The 25,197-nt window shown below is 44.8% G+C and overlaps 1 protein-coding gene across 2 annotated transcripts in view; it reads left to right on the top strand.

Moving 5' to 3' along the window:
* The window catches only part of HYDIN (HYDIN axonemal central pair apparatus protein), a 2,122,366-nt gene that overhangs the window by 1,613,042 nt on the left and 484,127 nt on the right, over window positions 1-25,197 (top strand). For both annotated transcript variants that reach the window (XM_069217473.1, XM_069217472.1), the window contains 2 exons: window positions 19,901-20,000; window positions 24,208-24,307. In XM_069217473.1, coding sequence (XP_069073574.1) covers window positions 19,901-20,000; window positions 24,208-24,307 — 200 coding nt within the window. The remainder of the gene's footprint in view (window positions 1-19,900; window positions 20,001-24,207; window positions 24,308-25,197) is intronic.

Here is a 25,197-nt window from a genome sequence, read left to right on the forward strand (position 1 = left end):
GTCGCAGGGAAGCAACCGCAGTTTCAACTTCTTGGAGCATGCTTTGCCAGTGGGAGGAAGGTTGTCCCATTTTCTACTACAGTGGAGGTCCATAACATCGGACCTGTGGGTTTTTAGTATAATAGAAAATGGGTATGCGTCACCTTTCCAGGAATTTCTCCCTCCTTTCCCACCCCCCAAAGTTTTTGTTCTGAGGAATATCTTCTGCTACTTCAGCAGGAGGTCCAATCCCTACTTCAAACTGGCGTAGTTGAGTTGGTTCCCAAGCAGGAACCGGGTCAGGGATGTTACTCACTATACTTTCTGATTTCCAAAAAGAAATGCTGTTTGTGTCCGATCCTAGACCTCAGGGATTTGAATGGATTCCTCAAACAGGAAAAGTTCAAAATGCTGACCCTGGTACAGGTGGTTTATGTGCTGGACAAGGAAGACTAGATGGTTTTGATTGACTTGCAGGATGCATATTTTCACATCCCCATTCTGCAGTTGCACAGGAAGTATCTTCACTTCATGGTGGGGGTCTCAACATTACCAGTTTGTGGTCCTTCTGTTTTGTCTTACTTGCACACCTCGAGTCTTCACCTGGACGATTGGCTGCTCAAAGCCCAAGCCTCCAGAGCTGGTAGTCCATCACTTGCAGTTGACAACTCAGTTGTTGTACAACCTGGGCTTTCCATCAGTGTGCCCAAATCTCACCTAGAGCCCTCTCAATGCCCAGTGTTCATAGGGACAGTAATGGGCACAGCAGTGGTTCTTGCCTACCCTCCTCCTCACAGAATTCTGGACATTCAGGCTATGATTCTGATGTTTCAGAGTGGAGCAAGGGTTCCAATCCTGAAGGTCTTGCGCTATTCAGTCTGATAGCCTCCTGCATTCTGTAGGTCACCCCTGCTTGGTGGCACATGAGGGCCCTCCAGCTGTGCCTTCACATGCAGTGGTTTCAAATCAACAAAGATCTCAGAGTTGGTCAAAATCTCCAGAGACACTAAAGCGAATCTTCGATGGTGGGGTGTGGGTGGCAGTCTGTCTAAAGGGAAGCAGTTTTGTCCTCCACCTCCAGTGGCCACAGTGCTCACCGATGCCTCCGCTCTAAGGTGAGGAGCACCTCCTGGGGATCTGGAGTTCAAAGGTCTTTGGTCTTCAGAAGAGAGATTGTTTCATATCAATCTATTGGAATTGTGGGCGATAGGCCTGGCTCTCAACGCCTTTCTCCCTTCCATTTGTGGTCGCTCAGTGCAGGTCGTAACAGATAATACTACTGCAGTGTGGTACGTCAACAAAAAGGGAGGTGTGGGGTTGTTTCATTTCTGCAGAGAAGCTTTACAAGACTGAACTTGGGCTCAGGTCCATCGGATTTGCATCATGGTAAATCACTTGCCTGGAGTTCTTAACGTACATGCGGACAGTCTCAGTCTGCATTTTTTAGCCAATCACGAGTGGTGTCTCCATCCGGACATGGTGCTTCACATTTTCCGGCTATGGGCGACCCCTCAGATAGACCTGTTTGCAATCATGAGAACATGCACTGCCCATTCTGCAGCCTCATTATCTGATGCTGGGGGCATTGAGGGACATGTCTTATTTGGACTGGCGCTCCCAGCTGCTGTACATGTCCCCTCCTCCCCATACCCCTGATTCCTCGAGTTCTGAGGAAGATTCACCAAGACCAGGCCCAAGTCATATTAATAGGCCCGGATTGACAGAGAAGGGTGTGATACACGGATCTTTTTCACCTCTCACTGTGCCCACCACTCCATCTCCCTCACAGGGCAGACCTACTCTTGCAGTGGCAGGTTCTGCACTCCTACCTCCAGAGCCTGCACCTACATGCCTGGAGACTGAATGGGGCAACCCAAGTTCTTTTTTTACCTCCACCCTGGTATGGTAGACGCTATTTTATTGACCAGGCGACACTCCACCAAGACAGTTTATGCTGGCAGATGAGTTAGGTTTGTAAAGTGGTGTAAAAATTCAATTGACCCTTAAAAAGCCTGTTTGTCTGATATTTTACATTTTGTGCCTTCCCTAGCACAAGGTTGCGCAGTTGCCTCAGTTAATGAATATTTCTCTGCCCTTGCGGCATTCGTTTGTTTACCCGACCAACCTTCTGTTGGTCCCATACACTGCTAAGGTCTATCAAAGGACTTACTAATAAGTATCCTCCCAATACCTTTATCATGCCTCAGTAAGACCTTCATTTAGTACTAACTTACCTTGTATGTACTCCGTTTGAACCCTACATAGTTGTCATTTGAGACTGCTTACTTTCAAAACTGTTTTTCTGGTTGCCATACCTTCGGCTAGATGTGTTGGTGAATTGCAGGCTTTAAGTGTGAAACCCCCTTCACAACTTTATATGCATATACGTTGGTATTGAGAACCAAAGGTGGTTCCCCCCTTCCTCTTGAGCCAGTCTATCATCCTTCCTACTTTGTATCCTCCTCCACATCAATCTAAAGAGGAGGAAAGGTTTCATTGTTTGGATCCTACAAGGGCTGTGAGTTTTTATGTGGACAGAACACATGATCTCCGGCTGGATGATCAACTGTTTACTGGCTATATGGACAAGATGAAAGGAAAAGCTGTGCATAAAAGGACATTGTCCAGATGGATTATCCTGTGCATAAGGATCTGCTATGCCATGGCTCAACCCCCCCCCAAAAAAAACGTATTAGAGGTCATTCTACTAGAGCTAAGGCTTCTACTTCTGCTTTAGCTATAGGTGTCACCGTAGTTGACAGTTGTAAAGCGGCAACTTGGGCCTCCCTCTACATGTTTGCGAAGTACTAGTGCTTAGACTTCTAAGTGAGGAGGGATGAACACTTTACCTGTTATGTTTTACAAGATTTTTTGGTATAGGCAGACAGGCACCCACCTCTGTGTGCGGGACTGCTTGGGGATTCTATTCAGAAGGTGAGGAATCCACAGGTAGATGTATCCATCAGAAGAACAAGTAGCTTGCCTTTGGTAATGCTTTTTCTGGTGGATTCAGTATCTACCTGTGGATTCCTCACTGATCCACCCACCACCCCGTTGCTTGTCTGCATATGCCAAAAAGAATTAAGTTTCTTAATTGTTTATGCATTTATCTATTTCATATATATATTTATGTATATATGTGAATTGCGTCATGTTGTTGCACTTGTGATGTTGGTTTCACCCGGTCGCCTCGAAGGCACGAGAAAAGTGGGCAGAAACTGACATCCGCACTCTAATGAGGGCTTCTTATGGCTCCGATGATGTCGCGCGGAGTCGCATGCTCAGCCATCGCATTATGACGTCCTCGTCAATGTGTGGAAATCTATGAAGAAAAGTTTCTGTGGAATGCTGGTACGTTGGGATATTCAAAAGATGAGGAATCCACAGGTAGATGCTCTATCCACCAGAAAATGCATTAACAAAGGTAAGTAACTTGTTTGTTTATGGGAAGGGCTTCAGTAGTGGAAGGGTGTCTTGTATTGTTTTATAGTTTGAAGTGCCCAACCTTTTCCATAATTGCTGGTTTACTGACTATTGCTGAATAATCAATAAAAAGTTTTGATTTAAAAAAAAAAAAAAAAAAAAAATTAAATACTAGTGTTGGGTACCGCACACATTCATATCAGGCTTATCCTTTCCTGCCAGGAGTATTTTTCATTGTGAGTGAACAGGAGCTTGTCTTCCCTCTCATGTCCACTTTATAATTGAAGAATTTTAAAACATTTTGTTTAGTTGGAAACATTTTTCCCATAGATAATATGCACTCTGCAAATTTTGTGTTTGAAGTAGTGCAGCCCCCAGGCTAGAACACCAGAACCTTTCACTTGCTGTCCTGGTACATTAGTGGTGCCACTCAAATTTGGGGTATTGATCCGGAATCTCCCAATGCAGACATGATGTAACAATTGGAAGTGCTTAAGTGGTGTGTTCCAACCCCTGCACTTACCTTTTCTGCACTTGTGTGTTCAATAACTGGACTAACCATGTCCAGAGGTTGAAAAGAATACCACACATATTTAAATAAAAAATTCAGTACAATCAGAACATTTTGACTTGTGTGTAGAGGTGATGGACAGCTCTCTTATGAATGAATTCTTACTGCCAAGAATCCAGCAAGTAGAATAGATAATTCCTTTATTCATACCACCCATGACTATTTGAGCAGTTTAGAGTCTGAAGTCAGTAGGCAGGCCTCAAGACCCCATGCCTCCCATTGGTACCTTATGTGAGTTTCCTGATGAGGTTGCTGTAGTGGTAACTAAGAACTGAGTGATTTCTACAGTGGGAGCACTCTACATATTTTTTGTTGGTGATGCAAATGTTTTGTCATGAACCAGTGTAGTGTGCCCCAGAATGTCAGCTCAAGGGTTTGACAGATGCCTCTCTGACATGGTGGGAACACATTTGAAAGACCTGAATGAGAGGGGCCTTTCAAATAGAGTTCGTCATGAGTTTCTGGGAGCTCACAGCAAATAATTTACTTTGAATGTCTTTTCTCCCACTTGAACAGTGTAGAATCTGATAGGGATGGAGAGTTTCACTGCCATGCAGTACTTCAACAAGTGTGCATGTGTATGTGTGTGATGTAAGTGAAAATAGGCCTTCTGATGTTGTGCAGGAAAGCAATGATGTCTTGGACTTTAGTTCATTCGGTGGTATCCATGTTTTTGTCAAAGATTTGTATTGTTTTCAGTTGTAAACTGTGGGTATTTCAACAATTAGTTCACAGTGATACACATATTGCGGATTAATTAAGTGAGTCAGCTTAACATTGTAACTGTCCTCCTTTCTGTACTTAATGGCTCTCGTATAAACACTGCAACCGACTTGTACTGTAGCATGAAAAAGGTGACATTCTTTTCTTCAGGACACAGATCATTGTGTAACAAGTTAAAAAATATGTTCACCAGACCGCCCTATATCATTCCATCTTGAGATGGAGTTGTTGTTAAATCTGAAAGCATTGCTGCCCAGCCTCTTAAATCATCTTCCAGTTTTTCAACCATTCAGGTGTGTACCATACAGATTCCTTCAGCTGTCACCTATTCCACTATGTCTATTGTTCACTCCAAGTACATAGGGGTATTGAGATCTAGCCATAGTATTGCTATCCAACTTTCTGCTAATGTTAAACCTATCTATACAAACCTCCTACTGAATATACTTGGGGGGAGCAGGGATAAGGCCTACCAGTATTTGTTTAGCTTCTAATGGAAGCGCCCACCCGATGCCCTAGATTCTGCTTAGTGACTGGGAAGAGATAGGTTTGATGTATAAAGTTATAGTTCGTTAATGTAAACTGTGCATTGGAAGTGCTCGTATGTACCCTGTCATGAATACGTTCCCAGACCCGTGGAGTCAGCTGGTCTGGAAGCACCTCACCCCACCGGGCCTGCACTGCAAGAGGCTGAAGGGGAAAATCTGTACATAGTGCTCTATAAAGATGTGATATCAAATGGCAGCCACCGGTCATCAGTAAGGTAGAGAGAGATAGCTCCCCATAACAGCCGTCCAGTAATCCAGTCTGCCAACCAGTGGACAGCATGTTGAAGGTGTGCGGCCATGTAATAATATTCTAGATTTGGAACCTCTATTCCTCCAGAGGCCACTGCCTTTTACTGGTGGCTAGACTGACCCGTTTCCGCTTATTCAACCACAATACCTCAACCATAAGGGCATCCAGTATTTGGAAATATCATCTTGGAATGTTGTAAAATGTTCCCTGAAGGCATATAAACAGCAGGGGAGTAATATTATTTTTAGTAGTTCCCCATCATCGAGAGTGGTCTTTCCAAAAGCGAACCGATTCCCGGTGATACAACGCTTCCAACATTGAGGTCTAGAAATGTTGTTTCGGTGGGAGCCAGACAAACACCCAGGTAGCGGAATATCCGTCAGAGGCAGATCATTCCCACCGATGCCCACAAGAGATCCCAGGGGGATATGATCTGGACTTGGCAGGGTTCACCAGGAGGCCCCAAATGGTTCCAAATTCATTCATCACTTGCATAAAAATTGAAATTGATAAAATAGGATTACGGACATAAATCAGGACGTCATCTGCATAGAGGAAGATCACGTGTGATTCTCCCTATTGTTGTCCCCCAAGGTCCTTCTACGATAGGCTGGCAGGGGTTCTATTGCCAGGGTGAACAAAAGTGGGGCGAGGGGGCATCCCTGTCTGGTGCCCCTGCCCAATCCAAACACTTCAGATATATCACCCCCAGTAGGCTCCTGTGCGCAAGGGGCTGTATACAGTAGTTGTATCCATTGAATATAATTGGATCCCAGTCCAATATGTTGAAGAACATGCCAGAGGTAACTCCATCTAGGACCCTGCTTTCTTCAGCAGAAAGTTTGGGAAGATCGATTTTGTGCAGGAATTCAACAATGGTGGTAGAGGGAACACCATCCCAATTGGCATACATCACACTCAAATGTGATTGGAGTACCCGATTTATGGCCCACTGGGTATAGACTGGAGGGCCCGTGACAGTATTTAGGGTAAGGATAGGAGCCCGGAATCTCTCCTTTCTGACTAAGTGGGCAAGCTTTGCACCCGTTTTGTCACCTTTGGCGTGTAGCCTTTGTCGGTACGCTGTAAAGGTGAATTTTTCTAGGCGGCGTCAATCATTAAGGATCTCAAACCTTGCGTTTTTCCAGGCCTGCCAGACACCCTGGGTGAGTAGGCAGTCCGTTCTCGATCTCCCTTAAAACCTGTTCTCATTTTTAATATCTTGTTCTAGATGCTGTCTGACCCCATGACTGGCTTTAAGACAAACTGCTGCAGCACTACCTTTATTGCCTCCAAGTGCCTCGCACGGGTGCTCGAGGATTCCCATTTCTCTTGAAAATAGTGTGTCACTGTGTCTTGGACTGTCTCTGCAAAGGAGGGGTCCGTGAGGCCCTCAGGGCGGAGGCACTGTAGGAAAGTACCCTCTTTTTAGCATGGTTACCCTCACTTTTTGCCTGCTGTCAGTATGCTTTGACTGTTTTCACTGGGATCCTGTTAATCAAGACCCCAGTGATAGTGCTCTTTCCCTCTGCATTTGGTTGCTTAGGACTTTGCACACCCCACAATTGGCATACTGGTACCTCCATATAGGTCCCTAGTATATGGTACTTAGATACCCAGGGCATTGGGGCTCCAGGGGTTCCCCATGGGATACAGCATGTGTTGTGCCACCCACAGGAGCCCATGCAAACTATGTCTGCAGGCCTTCCATTGAAGCCTGCATGAAACGGTGCATGCACCCTTTCACTACAGGTCTCTGCACCAGGTCACTGTAAGTCACCCCTTATGGTAGGTTCCTACTAGCCCAGAGGGCAGGGTACAGGTACCTGTGTGTGAGGGCACCCCTGCATGAGCAGAGGTGCCCCTAAGAACTCCAGATCCATTACACTGGACTTCGTAAGTGCAGAGAATCCATTTTAGCCATGTACTGGTCACAGGTACCTGTGTCCCGCTACATAATGGTATCTCCGAACCTGGGCATGTTTGGTATCAAACATGTCAGAATCATAACTGTTGCAAATATTTGTTGTATGATTCCATGCACTCTGGGGGCTCCTTAGAGGACCTCCAACATTGCTTCCTGGGGCAGAAAAAGTACAAGGGCTTACGTCCTATCCTTAAACTTTGGGACCTCAATTACTTCCTCAAGAAGGAGAAATTGAAAATGCTCACTCTGGCTCAGGTCCTGTCTGCCCTAGACCCAGGAGACTGGATAGTAGCGTTGGACTTCCAGGACAGTTATTTCCACATTACCATCTTGCCTGCCCATAGATGTTACCTGCGATTCGTGGTAGGTTACGAGCACTATCAGTTTACTGTGCTCCCCTTCGGCCTTACCAGCACCCCTCAGGTGTTCACAAAAGTGATAGCAGTGGAGGCAGCTCATCTGCATAGGTTAGGGGTTTCAGTCTTCCCCTACCTCAATGACTGGCTGTTGAAGGCAGACTCACCCCAGAAAGTCGTCTCCCACCTTCAGACTATAGCGAACCTCCTGCACACGCCGGGGTTCACTATCAATGTGCTGAAGTCACACCTGACTCCCTCTCAGATGCTCCCTTCCATCAGAGCTGTTTTAGACACTGTGCATTTTCGGGCTTATCCTCCCGAAAAGCGAGTCCAAGATATTCGGACTATAATTCCGATCTTTCAGCCTCTATCTTGGGTTTCGGTGAGACTGACTCGGAGGCTGCTGGGCCTCATTGCCTCCTGCACCCTGCTAGTAACACATGCCAGATGGCATATGTGGGCTCTGCAGTGGGACTTGAAGCTCCAGTGAGCGCAGCATCATGGAAATCTCTCCGACTTGGTCCAGATCTTGGAGAGGACTGCAAAAAACCTGCAGTGGTGGCTTTCCAATCCAAATTGGGTCCACGGCAGATCCCTCTCCCTTCCCCAGCCAGATCTATCCATAATGACAAATGCATCACTTCTGGGTTGGGGGGCCACATGGGAGAGGCGGAGATCAGAGGCCTGTGGTCTCCGGCGGAGTTTGGGCTCCATATCAATCTTCTGGAGCTCCGGGCGATCAGGCTTGCGTTGAAAGCATTTCTTCCCTCTCTCAAAGGGAAAGTAGTGCAAGTGTTCATGGACAACACTACCACCATGTGGTACTGCAACAAACACTGCCGAGTAGGGTCCTGGACTCTTTGACAGGAGGCACTACGCCTCTGGACATGGCTGGAACATCAGGGCATTACCCTGGTGGTTCAACATCTGGCGGGTTCTCTGAACGCCAGAGCAGATGTACTCAGCCGTTGATGCACAGCCAATCCTGAATGGCGTCTCCATCCGAATGTGGTGCGAGGTCTCTTTCATGAGTGGGGAGAGCCTTGGTTAGATCTGTTCGCCTCCGCAGAGAACGCGCAATGTCAGCTGTTTTGCACGTTGGAGTTTCCAAGGCGGCACTCACTCGGAGACGCTTTTTGTCTTGAGTGGAACTCTGGCCTCCTTTCCGCCTTTCCCACTTCACCCAGAGTTTTCAAGATGATCAGGAATGACCGGGTGAAAGTTACCTTGGTGGCTCTGGACTGGGCATGGAGAGTATGGTATCCAGAGCTATTGAGCATGGCCACCAATCCTCCACACAGACTGACTCTTTGGGCGGATCTTCTGTCGCAGCAACAGGGGACGGTTCTCCACCCGAACCTGTCCAATCTCCGCCTTCATGTGTGGATGACTTGATGACTTTTGATCTTCCACCCGAAGTCTGCGATGTTATCTTGGCAGCCAGGCTTCCCTCCACCAAAACGGTATAAGTTGTTGTTGGCATAAATTTGTGGCATGTTGTACCAACAAATCTGTTGATCCCCTCTCTGCTCCTCTATCTGAGGTTGTTTTGTTCATTCTTTCTTTGGTCCAGCAGGGCTCTTCGTTGGGCACCCCTAAGGTATTTATCAGCTATTTCTGACTTTCTTAGGCTACCTGATCAGCCCTCACTCTTTAAAATAATCGAAGAAAAATCTCTGTATCCAGTCTGACACCTGGGGGCAATTTTAAGGTAAGGAATCTGAAACTAGAATATGTTTCTACCAGATATTTTGTTACCGAGGGTAAGTAACTTGTACTTCAGTGTAAGCGCTCATGTTGTTTTACATTTCTGAAACGTATTGAATTTTAAAAAACTTCTGTTGGGGTCAACATTGTTTGACTTTCAGGGCATGAATGTGATATGTAATGCTTAATTTTATTGTAAATTGTCTTTCAGACTTGTAGACAATAAATATTCTAGAAGACTGAGGATATTTACAATATCAGAAAGCACAATGGATCATACCTGTTACGAACAGACTTGAATGCACGGGGTTATAATTATTACTGATGGTATCTACAGGACATAAACAATAACAGAATCGGTGCATTCGTTCAATAGAAGTTTTGAATAAACTGATAAAAAACATATGTGGGACACAGTGATGATGATGACGATTCACTAGTTTATACAGAACAATCGAGAGAATAGCATGCTGCAACTGCACACAAAATAATCAAAGCCTTTTTTCAGGAAGTTAGAGATATTTTTAAAATTATGAATGCTTGAAGTTAACACAATACTATTTGGACATTTCAACCTAGCACCTGCAAAAATAATGTTATTTGAGGAAACAGCACTTGCAACAGAAAACTCGGCAGAAACATTAGCATTCTATTTCAGTTGAACCCACATGAACAAACCTATTGGTTAACAGTTGCAGACTCAGGGATTTCGTTTACTAACCATCTGAATAATTAGAATGTCTGCTGATAAGAAAATCAACCACCAATTTTATGCTTTTGTTGAATATTGATTCCAAAAGCACTCTATCTTTCTATAGCACACATTTCACACGGAAAACAAACTTCATATAGAGCCAGCTGTACGTAGCTTCGTTTTTGTGTTTTCCTGATTGCGAATCTTTGCGATTTGCAATTAGGAAATCACAAACAGCTATGTACTACAGTGTGTTTCACTCTGTTTGCGATTCTCACTTGATCGCAATTGACCTCCTCATTAATATTCATGAGGTAAATTGCAACACATTGGGAATTGCTAAAAACACGGACATGGTCGCCTGCTGGGGACAGCAAACCTCCATGTCTGTGCTTTCTGATAAATAAAGCAACTGTTTTTTTTTTTTTTTTTTTTTTTTTTTAATTCAGCCTGTTTTCCTTAAAGAAAAATGAGATGTTTCAAAAAGAAAAATTAAACATTTGTTTCATTTTCTAAGACTAGGCAGTGGTCCATGGGACCACTGCCCTCCCTTAAGAAACATTTTCGCTACCATTCACTAAGGGGAAAGGTGTCCTGTTAGGAAATGCCTTCCTTGGCATGGTTACCCCCTGACTTTTGGCCTTTTGTTGATGCCAGTTATGATTGAACGTGTGCTGGGACCCTGCTAACCAGACCCCAGCACCAGTGTTTTTTTTTCCTAAACTTTACCTTTGGTCCCACAATTGGCACAGCCCTGGCACCCAGATAAGTAACTGGTACCCCTGGTACCAAGGGCCCTGTGGCCAGGGAAGGTCTCTAAGGGCTGCAGCATATTTTATGCCACCCCGGGGACCCCTCACTCAGCACATGCACACTGCCTCACAACTTGTGTGTGCTGGTGGGGAGAAAATGACTAAGTCGACATGGCACTCCCCTCAGGGTGTCATGCCCACCTCTCACTGCCTGTTGCTTAGGTATGTCACCCCTCTATCAGGCCTTACAGCCCTAAGGCAGGGTGCACTATCCCACAGGTGAGGGCATAGTTACATGAGCACTATGCCCCTACAGTGTCTAAGCAAAACCTTAGACATTGTAAGTGCAGGGTAGCCATAAAGCGTATATGGTGTGGTAGTCTGTCAATTACGAACTCCACAGTTCCATAATGGCTACACTGAAATCTGGGAAGTTTGGTATCAAACTTCTCAGCACAATAAATGCACACTGATGCCAGTGTGGGATTCATTGTAAAATACACCCAGAGGGCATCTTAGAGATGCCCCCTGAATACCAGTCCGACTCCTAGTGCTAGGCTGACCAGTTTCTGCCAGCCTGCCACAACCAGTCGAGTTTCTGGCCACATGGGGTGAGTGCCTTTGTCACTCTGTGGCCACGAACAAAGCCTGTACTTGCTGGAGGTGTTTCTCACCTCCCCCTGCAGGAACTGCAACACCTGGTGGTGAGCCTCAAATGCTCATGCCTTTTGTTTCAGCACCTGAGGGCATCCCAGCTAGTGGAGATGCCCGCCCCTCCGGCCACTGCCCCCACTTTTGGCGGCAAGGCTGGAGGAGATAATGAGAAAAACAAGGAGGAGTCACCTACCAGTCAGGACAGCCCCTAAGGTGCCCTGAGCTGAGGTGACCCCTGCCTTTAGAAATCCTCCATCTTGAGTTTGGAGGATTCCCCCAATAGAAATAGGGATGTGTCCCCCTCCCCTTTGGGAGGAGGCACGAGGAGGGTGTATCTACCCTCAAGGACAGTAGCCATTGGCTACTGCCCCCCCAGACCTAAATACACCCCTAAATTGAGTATTTAGGGGCGACCCTGAACCCAGGAAATCAGATTCTTGCAACCTAAAACAAGGAGAAGGACTGCTGACCTGAAAGCACCGCAGAGACGACGGAGACGACAACTGACTTGGCCCCAGCCCTTCCTGCCTGTCTCCTGACTCAAAGAACCTGCACAGCGACGCATCCGACAGCGACCTCTAAGGATTCAGTGGACTGCCCTGAACGCAAAGGACCAAGAAACTCCAGAGAACAGCGGCACTGTTCAAAACCTGCAACAACTTTGCAACGAAGAAACAACTTTCAAAGAACTCTCTCTTCCCACCGGAAGTGTGAGACTTCACACTGCACCCAACGCCCCCGGCTCGAGTCCAGGAGAACCAACATCGCAGAGAGGACTCCCAGGCGACTACGATGACTTGGGCACCCTGAGTGGACTCCCCTTCATCCCCACAGTGACACCTGCAGAGAGGATCCAGAGGCTACCCCTGACCGCGACTGCCCGGTAACAAGGAACCTGACGCCTGGACCAAGCATTGCACCGCAGCCCCAAGGACTGAGAGGAACCACCTACCAGTGCAGGAGTAACCAGCAGGCGGCCCTCATCCTAGCCCAGTCGGTGGCTGGCCCGAGAAGCCCCCCTGTGCACTGCCTGCATCGCCTAAGTGACCCCCGGGTCCCTCCATTGCTTTCAATAGCAAACCCAACGCCTACTTTGCCTACTGCACCCGGCCGCCCCTGTGCCGCTGAGGGTGTGTTTTGTGTGCTTGTGTGTCCCCCCCCCCCCCCAGTGCTGTACAAAACACCCCTGGTCTGCTCCCCGAGGATGCAGGTACTTACCTGTAAGCAGACTAGGACCAGAGCACCCCTGTTCTTCATAGGCCCCTATGTGTTTTGGGCCCTCCTTTGACCTCTGCACCTGACCCGCCCTGTGTTGCTGGTGCTGTGGCTTTGGGGTTGCCTTGAACCCCCAACGGTGGGTTGCATATGCACAGGAGACTGACTGTGTAAGTGCTTTACTTACCTGAGAAACTTAACCAAACATCCCTCCCCAGAAACTGTTGATTTTTGCACTGTGTCCACTTTTAAAATAGCCTATTGCCATTTTAACCTAAACTGTGTGTACTACTGTTTTAAATCAAAGTTATATACTTACCTGTGTGAAGTACCTGGCATTTTATGTACTTACCTCAAATTTTGAGTCTTGTGGTTCTAAAATAAAGAAAATATATTATTCTATATAAAAAAAACTATTGGCCTGGAGTTAAGTCTTTGAGTGTGTGTTCCTCATTTATTGTCTGTGTGTGTACAACAAATGATTAACACTACCCTCTGATAAGCCTACTGCTCGACCCCACTACCACAAAATAGAGCATTAGTATTATCTAATTTTGCCACTGTCAACCTGTAAGTGGAACCCTTCGACTCTGTGCACACTATCTCTCACTTTAAAATAGTATATACAGAGCCAAATTCCTACAGGTCCCTTGGGGACCCCTTCCCATTTGCGAATGGGTTACTGCCAAATTGAATTTAGCGGCAAAAAGCAATTTTGTTGTGACCGCATTTAGGTTGCAAAACGTTCATACATATCACTGTGAGTTGCTATTAGGAAGGGACACCCTTGACACTCCCCTTTTTAATACCGAATTGCTAACCCATTTTGCGATTCGGTAATAGATTACTGAATAGCAAAATTGGGTTTGGTACATCCAAAAAGCTTTTTTTCTGGTCAAATTGGTGTGATTTTTGCGAATCAGGCTGTTTGCAACTAGATAAAAGCTTTGTACATGATGCCCTTAATTCTTCCCAAATGCTCAGTAGAGATCATACCCCTTATAGTAGAAACTTTCAATGTATCGAGAATTTTCATGTCTGAATACATAATATAAAAACTAAATTGCAAGAGCAGGGAACATAGGATTGCCTTCAGACACTGAAAGATGTAAATGAACAAATGTTAAGATAGTGCAAAGAAGAGTCTCAGAGGAAAATATGTATCTTCACAGGAGGTACCTATAGTGTAGGAAGTTGGCTCTGTATGTACTATTTCAAAGTAAGAAATAGCATGCACAGAGTCCAAGGGTTCCCCTTAGAGGTAAGATAGTGGCAAAAAGAGATAATTCTAATGCTCTATTTTGTGGTAGTGTGGTCGAGCAGTAGGCTTATCAGAGGGTAGTGTTAAGCATTTGTTGTACATACACACAGGCAATAAATGAGGAACACACACTCAGACAATTCCAGGCCAATAGGTTTTTGTGTTGAAAAATATCTTCTCTTAGTTTTTTTTAAGAACCACAGGTTCAAGATTTACACACAATACTTTAAATGAAAGGTATTTCACTTAGGTAACTTAGGAACTTTGAATAAGCAAAATAGCATGCACAGTTTTCACAAAAATGTCAATAAGCTATTTTAAAACTAGACACAGTGAAAATTTCAACAGTTCCTGGGGGAGGTAAGTGTTAGTTAGTTTTGCAGGTAAGTAAACCACCTACAGGGTTCAAAGTTGGGTTCAAGGTAGCCCACCGTTGGGGGTTCAGGGCAACCCTAAAGTTACCACACCAGCAGCTCAGGACCGGTCAGGTGCAGAGGTCAAAGTGGTGCCCAAAACGCATAGGCTTCAATGGAGAAGGGGGTGCCCCGGTTCCAGTCTGCCAGCAGGTAGGTACCCACGTCTTCGGAGGGCAGACCAGGGGAGTTTTGTAGGGCACCGGGGGGGGGGGACAAGTCAGCACAAAAAGTACACCCTCAGCGGCACGGGGGCGGCCGGGTGCAGTGTGCAAACAGGTGTTGGGTTCGCAATAGGTTTCAATGGGAGACCCAGGGGTCTCTTCAGCGAAGCAGGCAGGCAAGGGGATGGGGGCTCCTCGGGGTAGCCACCACCTGGGCAAGGGAGAGGGCCACCTGGGGGTCGCTTCTGCACTGGAGGTCGGATCCTTCAGGTCCTGGGGGCTGCGGGTGCAGTGTCTTTACCAGGCGTCGGGTTCTTAGAAGCAGGCAGTCGCGGTCAGGGGGAGCCTCTGGATTCCCTCTGCAGGCGTCGCTGGGGGGGCACAGGGGGGTCAACTCTGGCTACTCACAGGATCGCAGTCGCCGGGGAGTCCTCCCTGTAGTGTTGTTTCTCCGCAGGTCGAGTCGGGTGCAGAGTGCAAAGTCTCACGCTTTAGGTGGGAAACGTGGAGTCCTTTTAAAGTTGTTTCTTTGTTGCAAAGTTGTTTCTTCTTTGGAGCAGAGCCACTGTCCTCGGGAGTTCTTGGTCCTTTTAGATGCAGGGTAGTCCTCTGAGGCTTCAGAGGTCGCTGGACCCTGTGGAACGCGTCGCTGTTGCAGTTTTTCTTGAAGTGGGGAGACAGGCCGGTAGGGCTGGGGCCAAAGCAGTTGGTGTCTCTGTCTTCTCTGCAGGGCTTTCAGGTCAGCAGTCCTTCTTCGTCTTCCAGTTGCAGGAATCTCTCTTGCTATGTTCTGGGAGCCCCTAAATACTCAATTTAGGGGGGTGTTTAGGTCTGGGGGTTAGTAGCCAATGGCTACTAGCCCTGAGGGTGGCTACACCCTCTTTGTGCCTCCTCCCTGAGTGGAGGGGGGCACATCCCTAATCCTATTGGGGGAATCCTCCATCTGCAAGATGGAGGATTTCTAAAAGTCAGAGTCACCTCAGCTCAGGACACCTTAGGGGTTGTCCTGACTGGCCAGTGACTCCTCCTTGTTTTTCTCATTATCTCCTCCGGCCTTGCCACCAAAAGTGGGGCCGTGGCCGGAGGGAGCGGGCATCTCCACTAGCTGGAATGCCCTGGGGCGCTGTAACAAAGGGGGTGAGCCTTTGAGGCTCACCGCCAGGTGTTACAGTTCCTGCAGGGGGAGGTGAGAAGCACCTCCACCCAGTACAGGCTTTGTTACTAGCCACAGAGTGACAAAGGCACTCTCCCCATGTGGCCAGCAACATGTCTGGTGTGTGGAAGGCTAGTAAAACTAGTCAGCCCACACTGGAAGTCGAGTATGTTTTCAGGGGGCATCTCTAAGACGCCCTCTGGGGTGTATTTCACAATAAAATGTACACTGGCATCAGTGTGCATTTATTGTGCTGAGAAGTTTGATACCAAACTTCCCAGTTTTAAGTGTAGCCATTATGGTGCTGTGGAGTTCGTGTATGACAGACTCCCAGACCATATACTCTAATGGCTACCCTGCACTTTCAATGTCTAAGGTTTTGCTTAGACACTGTAGGGGCATAGTGCTCATGCACCTATGCCCTCACCTATGGTATAGTGCACCCTGCCTTAGGGCTGTAAGGCCTGCTAGAGGGGTGACTTATCTATGCCATAGGCAGTGTGAGGTTGGCATGGCACTCTGAGGGGAGTGCCATGTCGACTTAGTCATTTTCTCCCCACCAGCACACACAAGCTGGCAAGCAGTGTGTCTGTGCTGAGTGAGGGGTCCCCAGGGTGGCATAAGACATGCTGCAGCCCTTAGAGACCTTCCCTGGCATCAGGGCCCTTGGTACCAGGTGTACCAGTTACAAGGGACTTACCTGGATGCCAGGGTGTGCCAATTGTGGAATCAAAGGTACAGGTTAGGGAAAGAACACTGGTGCTGGGGCCTGGTTACCAGGCCTCAGCACACTGTCAAATCATAACTTGGCATCAGCAAAGGCAAAAAGTCAGGGGGTAACCATGCCAAGGAGGCATTTCCTTACATATAGTTATTGCAACAACAAGCTTTACTGCTGGGCCTAGGAATTTTGTGAAAGGAGAGCAAAACAAATCCATGCAAAGCGGTTAAAAGAAAATGCTGTTTAATGCAGTGCATGTAAAAAGGAAAAAAAAAGTGGCAACAGTTATTGATACTGACCAAATGGTGATTTATCCACATAATTATTACAGTGTAAAGCAGTTTGAAGAGACATGCACAGTGGCACTGAGAATTGATAAAAGCAAGCAACTGTTTACAGACCTAGGGCCTGATTTAGAACTGGGCGGATGGATTACTCAGTCACAAATGTGACTGATATCCCATCTGCTGTATTTCGATCCCCGTAGACTATAATGGGATTATAATACGGCGGACAGGATACCCGTCACGTTTGTGACTGAGTATTCCCTTCCACCAAGTTCTAAATCAGGCCCCTAGTCATTATTTGCATATGATTATCATAATCTATTTCCATTATCTGTGACACCACTGAAAAAGTAGAGCTTTTCACATACAAACAAGAGGAATGTTTTGTGCTTCCGCTCTATGAATTATAACTTCATTACCAAGAGTGGCGTATTTATTCATTACGAGGATGATTGAAATCCAATGCTTTCCACATCAATTACAAGTTTTTGTTTCTATTCCATGTGATACCCATATGGCATTTATTATGTGCAAGACATCTTAGCTGAGACGCACTCATAGTATAAGGTTAAGCTGCGATGGCTATTGCACCAAAGCTGTGTGTGGGAAAATAACAAAAAAGAATCAGTGGCCAGATATTTTATCAAAAGAAGATACGCCATGAGCCAAATGAGATTAGAGATATTTGAGATAATGTCAGACTTACCAAGAGGCTACGATGGAAAGAAGCAATTTGGCGCTTAGGAAATGTTTTTCATTCCGTAGGTGGTAGTTTACACCTGAGGTGTGATTGAGATGAAGCACAAGTTATTTTCTATGGCCTACATGCACCAGTGTTTCAGTAGCTAAAAACAGAGCGAAAACATTTGACCACTATGCGAATAGGATGGCAGCAAGTAGTATTACATCCATAGAGAGAGCTCATTTTGTAGACGTTTACTGAAAAATACCATTTCCATACAGATCATTTGAATTGAAACTGACTTGTTTTTGAAGCAATCAGCTACAAACACTGTCCGCGCATAATAATACAATCATGCTTTGCGGACTGTTATACCAGAGAATTAACTAGAGGGCTCGTCTGTGTGATGTTTATCAATTATGTGATAGTCAAAGGACAGTACTAAAACAAGTTCACATATTAATTGACATATTATAGATGTGCCTTCCAAACCTACTAAGGTCAGAACAAAATACCACTGGCCCTACAAGGTGTGTGACAGCCATTTAAGGGCAACATATTGAGTAGTTTGAGTCATCCTAATGAACAGGGATTAGTGATTGAGCTTGAGGACTTGATTACAGTCCTTCTCTGCCTCTTTTCACTTGAAATTATGTATGTGGATAAGTAGGTCTGCCTTTGTAGTTACCATGAAGCTCACACAAGACACTTTAACTCAGAGCGGTTACTTCCTTTGTCACCACAACTTGGTGCTCCAGCTAAAGTGCTACATGTCTCCTCATCCTATTCCACTCGCTTACAACATCTTCCAGTAGTTTCATTATGATTCCATATCCTTCCAGAGCGTCATTACCCACACATCTTGGATCCCCACTTTTGACCTGCATTACATTGAAGGGGCCTGCAACTTCCATATAAGAACTTCAAATACCTGGTAACATAGAGTATATTTAGCTATTTTAGGTACAGAATGGCATAGGTAACAGGTTCATCTAAGTCATGTCATATGTTTTTTAAAATGCTGACTCGATGAAAATTAGTTTTTTAAAATGAGATTTTCAGTAACGCTCACAGAGACTAATCTTTGTGCATCATAAGTACATCATGCTACGGCATCTCATAGATTACATTCTGTACTGTTGTGTCTTGAGCTTAACTCACGCATTCACCAAATATTACTGTGTGGATTCACACAACAGGACTGGTACAGTGTTTTTCAGGGTATGCCTTCTCATAATCTTACCTATTGTTTCCATTCTGCCGCTCTGCCACTTACTAAACAATGTGAACATTAGGTTGCAATCTTTGTATTTATTGGACAGGGATATTACACATTTTGGTAATGTTTCATCCCTATGTTCATTTTTAATGATAGTTTACACCAAACCCAGTTTCTAGTTCCTCTGTTTTACTTTGTCCTATCAAATGTTCATTTCTACAATAACTGCCAAGATGAGAAGTTTGTATCAAAGTATAGTGTAAGGATCTCCTGTTCTGTTGGTCGTGTTATCAAGAATTTCAGGTAAGTGTGAGTTTTGTTTTTCTGGCACTTTGGTCATTGTCCTCAAAAAACAGGTTTTCCCTGCATCCTCCTAGGCACATTTATCTGCACTGTCTCAGGAAGACGTCCTAGTGTATTTTTCTCTATGTCTGACGATCCCTTTCTCTCTTGGATCTCTGAGAACTGTCTTGATATCATCCTGCTCCTTGGGTCCTAAAGCATCAGGTCGACCTATTTTATTTGGTTGAGAGCATCCATCCACAAATCTTTAGTCAAATCTTTAAATTCTGAGCATTTTTGTACAATCTTTTTATGTAATGGCAAAAGTACAAAATTGAGTAGTAAGTGGGGAAACATTTCCCAGAAAAGATATCCAGTCTGTCTCAATATGTTCCATGCTACACTCTGCTGTTGCCAACACGTGTATATGCTACCGTGTATTGTTTTCATTTACTCTAATTCTAAATGTGTTGTGGCACCCCTTTTATTACTTTTCAACCTTCACAGGTCTAGGTGTGGATGGGTCATTGACAACAGTGGGGAACATCAGGGGAAAATTTGCTGCAGCACAAAATAGATTGTGAGTTTCATTTCAGGAATACCTGTAGAGCTAGCACCTTGCAGCCAATATAATTGAAAAAGTGTACAAAAAAATTAACAGTCTGTCCCCTATTTAAAAATACCGTTGAGCGAGGGGACGAAACAATACAAAGATGAGAATTTCTTCTCAATTAAATTTATTTCTTAAGCCAGTTTCCTAAATTTCATCAAGTGTCATAGGATCGTGACATGTGTCTTGGAGTGTGAACTATATTTAACTTGTGTCTTTGATTTTTGACCCTCTTAATTAAGGGGGGGACTCCTGTCTCTAGCCTGTGACCTCAAACTGCTAATCCTGCATTACCTTTTGCTTCAGGTGTCTGATGTAGAGAACATTCTGGGAATTGTCCAAATTGAAAACATCCAGATCTTTGCTGAAGCTTATGACGTGGCCCTCGACATCAGTTTCCCTAAAGGTAAATTCTGCTATCATTGACAAGTGTCTCAGTGCACGTGGTGAATCCTGTCATTATATGAGAAGGATACAGCACCCATCAGAGTTGAAAAGGCCTAGATTGCACATTTATTATCGTTTACTCTTCACATATAGCCATTTAAAAAGGCTGTGGGTAGTTCTGAGGCTGCCAGAATGACATGGCCTCTAACAACAATAATGATAATAATGCTACAAAGGAGACAACATATAAAATAAGGCATTTAATCATGGATGCACAAAAGCCCATCTTCCAGAAGTGTGTTGCACAAGAACAGCATAATATTCTTGTCTGTGATCCCCAATTACATTCTTATCCCTGATCTTCCACATCAGGTAAACTAAAGCTGAATTGTCTCTGCCAACCCTGGCTGAAAAGCCTGGCAAAATCCCACAGTAGCCTGGCAGAGATCTTACCCAAACAGACAAACCTGATGGGGAAATTACCCCCGTGTCCATGTAGGTACAATAGTCACATTTATGTATTTAAGGAGAATTGCTGTGAGGTCTGAGCTCCTACTACTTTCTAGGGATTCCATTTCCATCATTAGTTTGAAACTCTTCTATTCATAAAGCTTTTGTCAAAAAGAGATCACCACACATCTGGGGAGAGCTATCTAACATTAGTTAAAGAAATTCCAATTTTCATGAGGAATTGTTACCCTAATGTTCTTGTTCAGTCCCATTGTCAACTTGTGAATATTCTACCATCTTGTAATGCTGCCAACACTGTCTATAGTACAGAACCTTGTACCAATAATGCATAAGCATGCATGTGTACGCCATACACAAAACAGCCGAGTCCCTGTAGATGAACAACATTGTCAGTTCACTTTGTTCGCCGAGCTGTGTGAACTTCACTCTGCTTTTATCCCACTCAGCAACTTTCCTTTTACAGAGCATACTGCAATTTAGGACATTCTGCATTTTTTCAGCTATTTTTCCCCCATACACTGCTTCCTTCAGATCAAGTACATTATGCTGCAATATTCTGGCATTACGCTATGCCTTTTGCCGTTGGCCGTTGATAGCAGCTGACTTTCACAACCTCTGCAACATGTGCCTGGGAAACAGTCAACAAGAGCAGGCCTGTGCGCAGTGTGAAATGCCTTTAAAACGATCTGGCCTATAGTCAGCATCAGCATGTACCTCACGCTGAAGAAACATTGGATATCTGAACATGAAAGATGTAAGAGGTAACTATAAGTCTTGGTCAGTTTGCCCGGCACTGTGCATCATTCTTGCATCTAAGCAAGTGTTATGAGTACCATGGGGAAGATGAAGGTACCAAATTGCTTGACTGTTTTCGTAATGGAAAAGGTTTTCTTGCTAGCCCTTTTTATCACCTAAAAGAAAAGGGAGTGAAATGCCCAGGGTTGAAGGTACTTTCAGGACCCTCTTAAATGCACCACCAGAGGCTTAGTCGAGTTGAACTCAACTGCTTGTCTGGGAGCATAGCTCCTAAGCTGTTTTTGCACTGATGGATAAGGGCATTCTGTTTTTATATACAACACAGTGATGCCATTGGATTGAAAGTCAAAACACTATCCCTCCCCGGTCACAGTCATGGAACCAAGACACAGCTCCTTATGGTGATGGTAGAGACTTGTATTAGGGAGCTTAGAACAGCTCCATATCTGTCATAGTCTCTCTCACCATCCCCCTCTGTCTAAGTAGGCCCATCACCTGACTCCTCCTGCACTCCTCTGGGTAAGCCCAGCTTCCATGCTAAACAGATCACAGTTGAGAAGGAGAGTGCTACCCAGTCAGCAAGCAGAGAGCTTCTGCGCAGGTCTCTCCACCTCTTCATCTTTCATTGATAAATAATTAAAAAGAAAGGCACAGTGAGAAACAAAATGGCCTTATTCACCCTGTTTGATTTTAAGGGGCAGTGTGTCAAAGAGAAGCATACCTCCAGCATGTTAGCAGTTGAAAATCTCGAAGAAAAACATTCCCATTCACGTTCAAAGAGGACCTTGCTATATTGTTATTCAATGTCAAGGGCATCACGGTATCAAAACATTTCATATGAAAATGTTCAATGTCAAAGCACTCAAGGTGATGTCAAAACATTTCCTCACCATTACTGCTTCAGGCAAAGTGTTTACTCTGCGTAGTAAGACTGCTCCTGTCATTATGTGTCCAAGTATTGAGATTGCACCTGCTATCCCAGTGGATTAATTTTCCCAGAGGAGGAAATAAACACTTCTTATAGGCATACCATACCTACTTCTCCTACAGTTTCAGCATCAATCCATTTTCCAGTGGAAGGTGAGAACACATTTCTTTCAAGGAGTATGGCCAAAGTAGACATTCCAGTGGAAGACCCTCAGACTCTAACAAGTGTGATATTTAAGGCTATTCAATCTAGGTACATTATAAAGACATCTACTGCTACTAGCTCTTAATCCTTCTGTGTAAAGATTCCAGATCCATAAGAAACACCTAAATTGTTGACAAAAATACAGCCATATGAAGCAGTATATTGCTTTCAAGTAGGTGCATCCACACCAACCTCTGTAATTGTTTAGCAGCAAGGAGAAGGCATGCATTGGCTTCCTTGATGTACATGCCACAAACACGTAGATGTTGTTTATAAAAAGTGTTTGTTGGATCTGTAGCAAAATCCATAAATGCTGCCAGCACCAACTCTCTACTGTGTCAGTTTGATCGATGTGTAGCTTCTCTGAAGATCTCTACGGGGATGAAGCAGAAGACAGCATGCCCCCAAGGTATTTTGATCTCCCTCTAACTTGGCCATAATTACATCAGTTGATGGGGAAGATCTAGAGGTTCATGAGTATTGCCATGGTTCTTTGAAGATCTGCATGAATATATAAGTCAAACCTGAATCTGGATTCCCAATTTTCTAGGAAATGATCTATCCTAAAATAATGCCGGTGTTTCCCTGAAAAAAAGGGCTCAATGTGTGTAAACTCTACTTCCAGTTTTCCTCTCTGTAGTGGCCCAACCTATCCCATTCCAATGGATTTTCTCTACTACCACACAGCCCGCTAACTTTCTCCCTGTGTTTATTCACAATTGTCTGGGTTTTAGTCCTGCATGGAGCTGAGGAGCTCTTGCCTCATGGTGATTGGGCCCATCCAACCACCTTTAGCAGTGCAGAAACGTTGTCACTTTGTGTTTCCCAGTGCCCAACCACAGCCACTACTATTTCAGCACAACACGTAATGGACATCTGCAGTTCAAAGCCATCCTCAGTGTCCTTGCCTTACCCATACTCCTCTGTGTTGGGATAAAAAAAAAAGAAATCAGACTTGGATGCAACATTTTTGTATATTCCCCTGTCCCCTCTTTACATCCATGTATCTCTCCAGCACCTTATTGTGTTGGCTTGTACAGCATCTGAAAGCGCTCCACACTATATCTTTCAGAAGGCTGTCATCCTCTAAGACTCTTAAAGGTTCCATGACTTTCATTGACGTTTCTCAAGCCATATTGCTATAAGGAAGCAATACATTGTTAGTGTGAAATGACCCATACCTTTGTTGTGCTCTACTACACCATTAGACACTATTGCAAATATTTTGTACATCATATTACTTCTAATCAGCATGCCTTCCTGCCAGGCATATTGAACTACAAATGCCCTCCATCAACAGGACTTTGATAATTTACCTAGATTCAGGTGTATGGTGTTTCTTTCGTCCATTCTGAATGTAGACTACACTCTGTGACCAAGAACTTTATTTTCAAAAGGGCTCCACTGTTGTTACTGGCTGATGCCTTGGTCACATCACTGTTTCAAGTGCCTTTCATGCACCCTATATCCTTGATGCAATGTATGTGAAGAACAAAGTCTGTCCTTGGGTGTGAGAGTCTGGGACAGAGGCGAGATTGGTACCCCATCACAAAGTTCCTTAAAACTGTATTTTAGCTTGCAATGAAGGTTTGTAAGCGTCCTTTCTCAGCTCGATTTCTCTCAATGATGTGATGCCCCAAGGGATGATAGTGCGTCCCTGCTTTGGAAATGGGTTTGGCTTAAATATATTTGTGAACATGTATTATTTTTTCGGTTGCGGAGTTTTTTTCTCAAAATAATCGATTTCACCAAAATGTACACAAATATGTAAAATAGGCAGCAACGTAATAAAGAGAACAAATATGGCACCTTGAACACATGCTGCTTTTCTACATTCGTTAACAAATTCCCACTAATCTGTTTGCAGGAACTGATGGAGGCTTGGACTTTGGGATTGTGAAGGTCATGGATGAATCTAGGTTGAGTGTTTCGCTGAAGAACAAAGGGAAATATGAAATTGCTTTCAGGTAGTTGTTTAACTTATTTTGTTTTGAGTTTTACACTTTGAAACTATTTAATTTGTTTCACTGTCCATCAGCCTTTTGTCCTGTGCATGTTTCCCTGTTCATATATCATGAACCCTTCAGTGCACTCCCTCTATATTGGGTTATCAAACAACGTGCTTTCATTGTGTGTTGTAGAAGCCAGACAGGCTTCTAAGCAACCATTATACAACTGGTGTCTGTCTGTTTAGCACTCCATGTTATCTTCTTTCTTTGAGGTTTTGTACTCTCTTTTTGTAAACCTCAGTGTAGGAGGCTGGCCTGGCTTGTAGTGGATACCAAGGGGTACTTACACTCTGTACCAGGTCCATTTATCCCTTATTAGTGTAGAAGATGTGTTTCTAGCAGCTTAGGCTGATAGAAGGTAGCTATAGCAGAGCAGCTTAGGCTGAACTAGGAGACATGCAAAGCTCCTACTATACCACTGGTGTCATATGCACAATATAAGAAAACACAATACACAGATATACTAAAAATAAAGGTACTTTATTTTTATGACAATATGCCAAAAGTATCTCAGTGAGTACCCTCAGTATGAGGATGCCAAATATACACAAGATATATGTACACAATACCAAAATTATGCAGTAATAGCAAAAGGAAGTAATGGCTACCTAGGAAGGAGGATAGGCTAGTAACACAGGTAAGAGCCTATCAGAAGGAGTCTCTGACGTCACCTGCTGGTCCTGGCCACTCAGAGCAGTCCAGTGTGCCAGCACACCTCTGAATCCAAGATGGCAGAGGTCTGGGGCACGCTGGAGGAGCTCTGGGCACCTCCCCTGGGAGGTGCAGGTCAGGGGAGTGGTCACTCCCCTTTCCTTTGTCCAGTTTTGCGCCAGAGCAGGGCTGGGGGA

The sequence above is a fragment of the Pleurodeles waltl genome, chromosome 12, assembly GCF_031143425.1.
Source record: "Pleurodeles waltl isolate 20211129_DDA chromosome 12, aPleWal1.hap1.20221129, whole genome shotgun sequence".
Classification (NCBI taxonomy): domain Eukaryota; kingdom Metazoa; phylum Chordata; class Amphibia; order Caudata; family Salamandridae; genus Pleurodeles; species Pleurodeles waltl.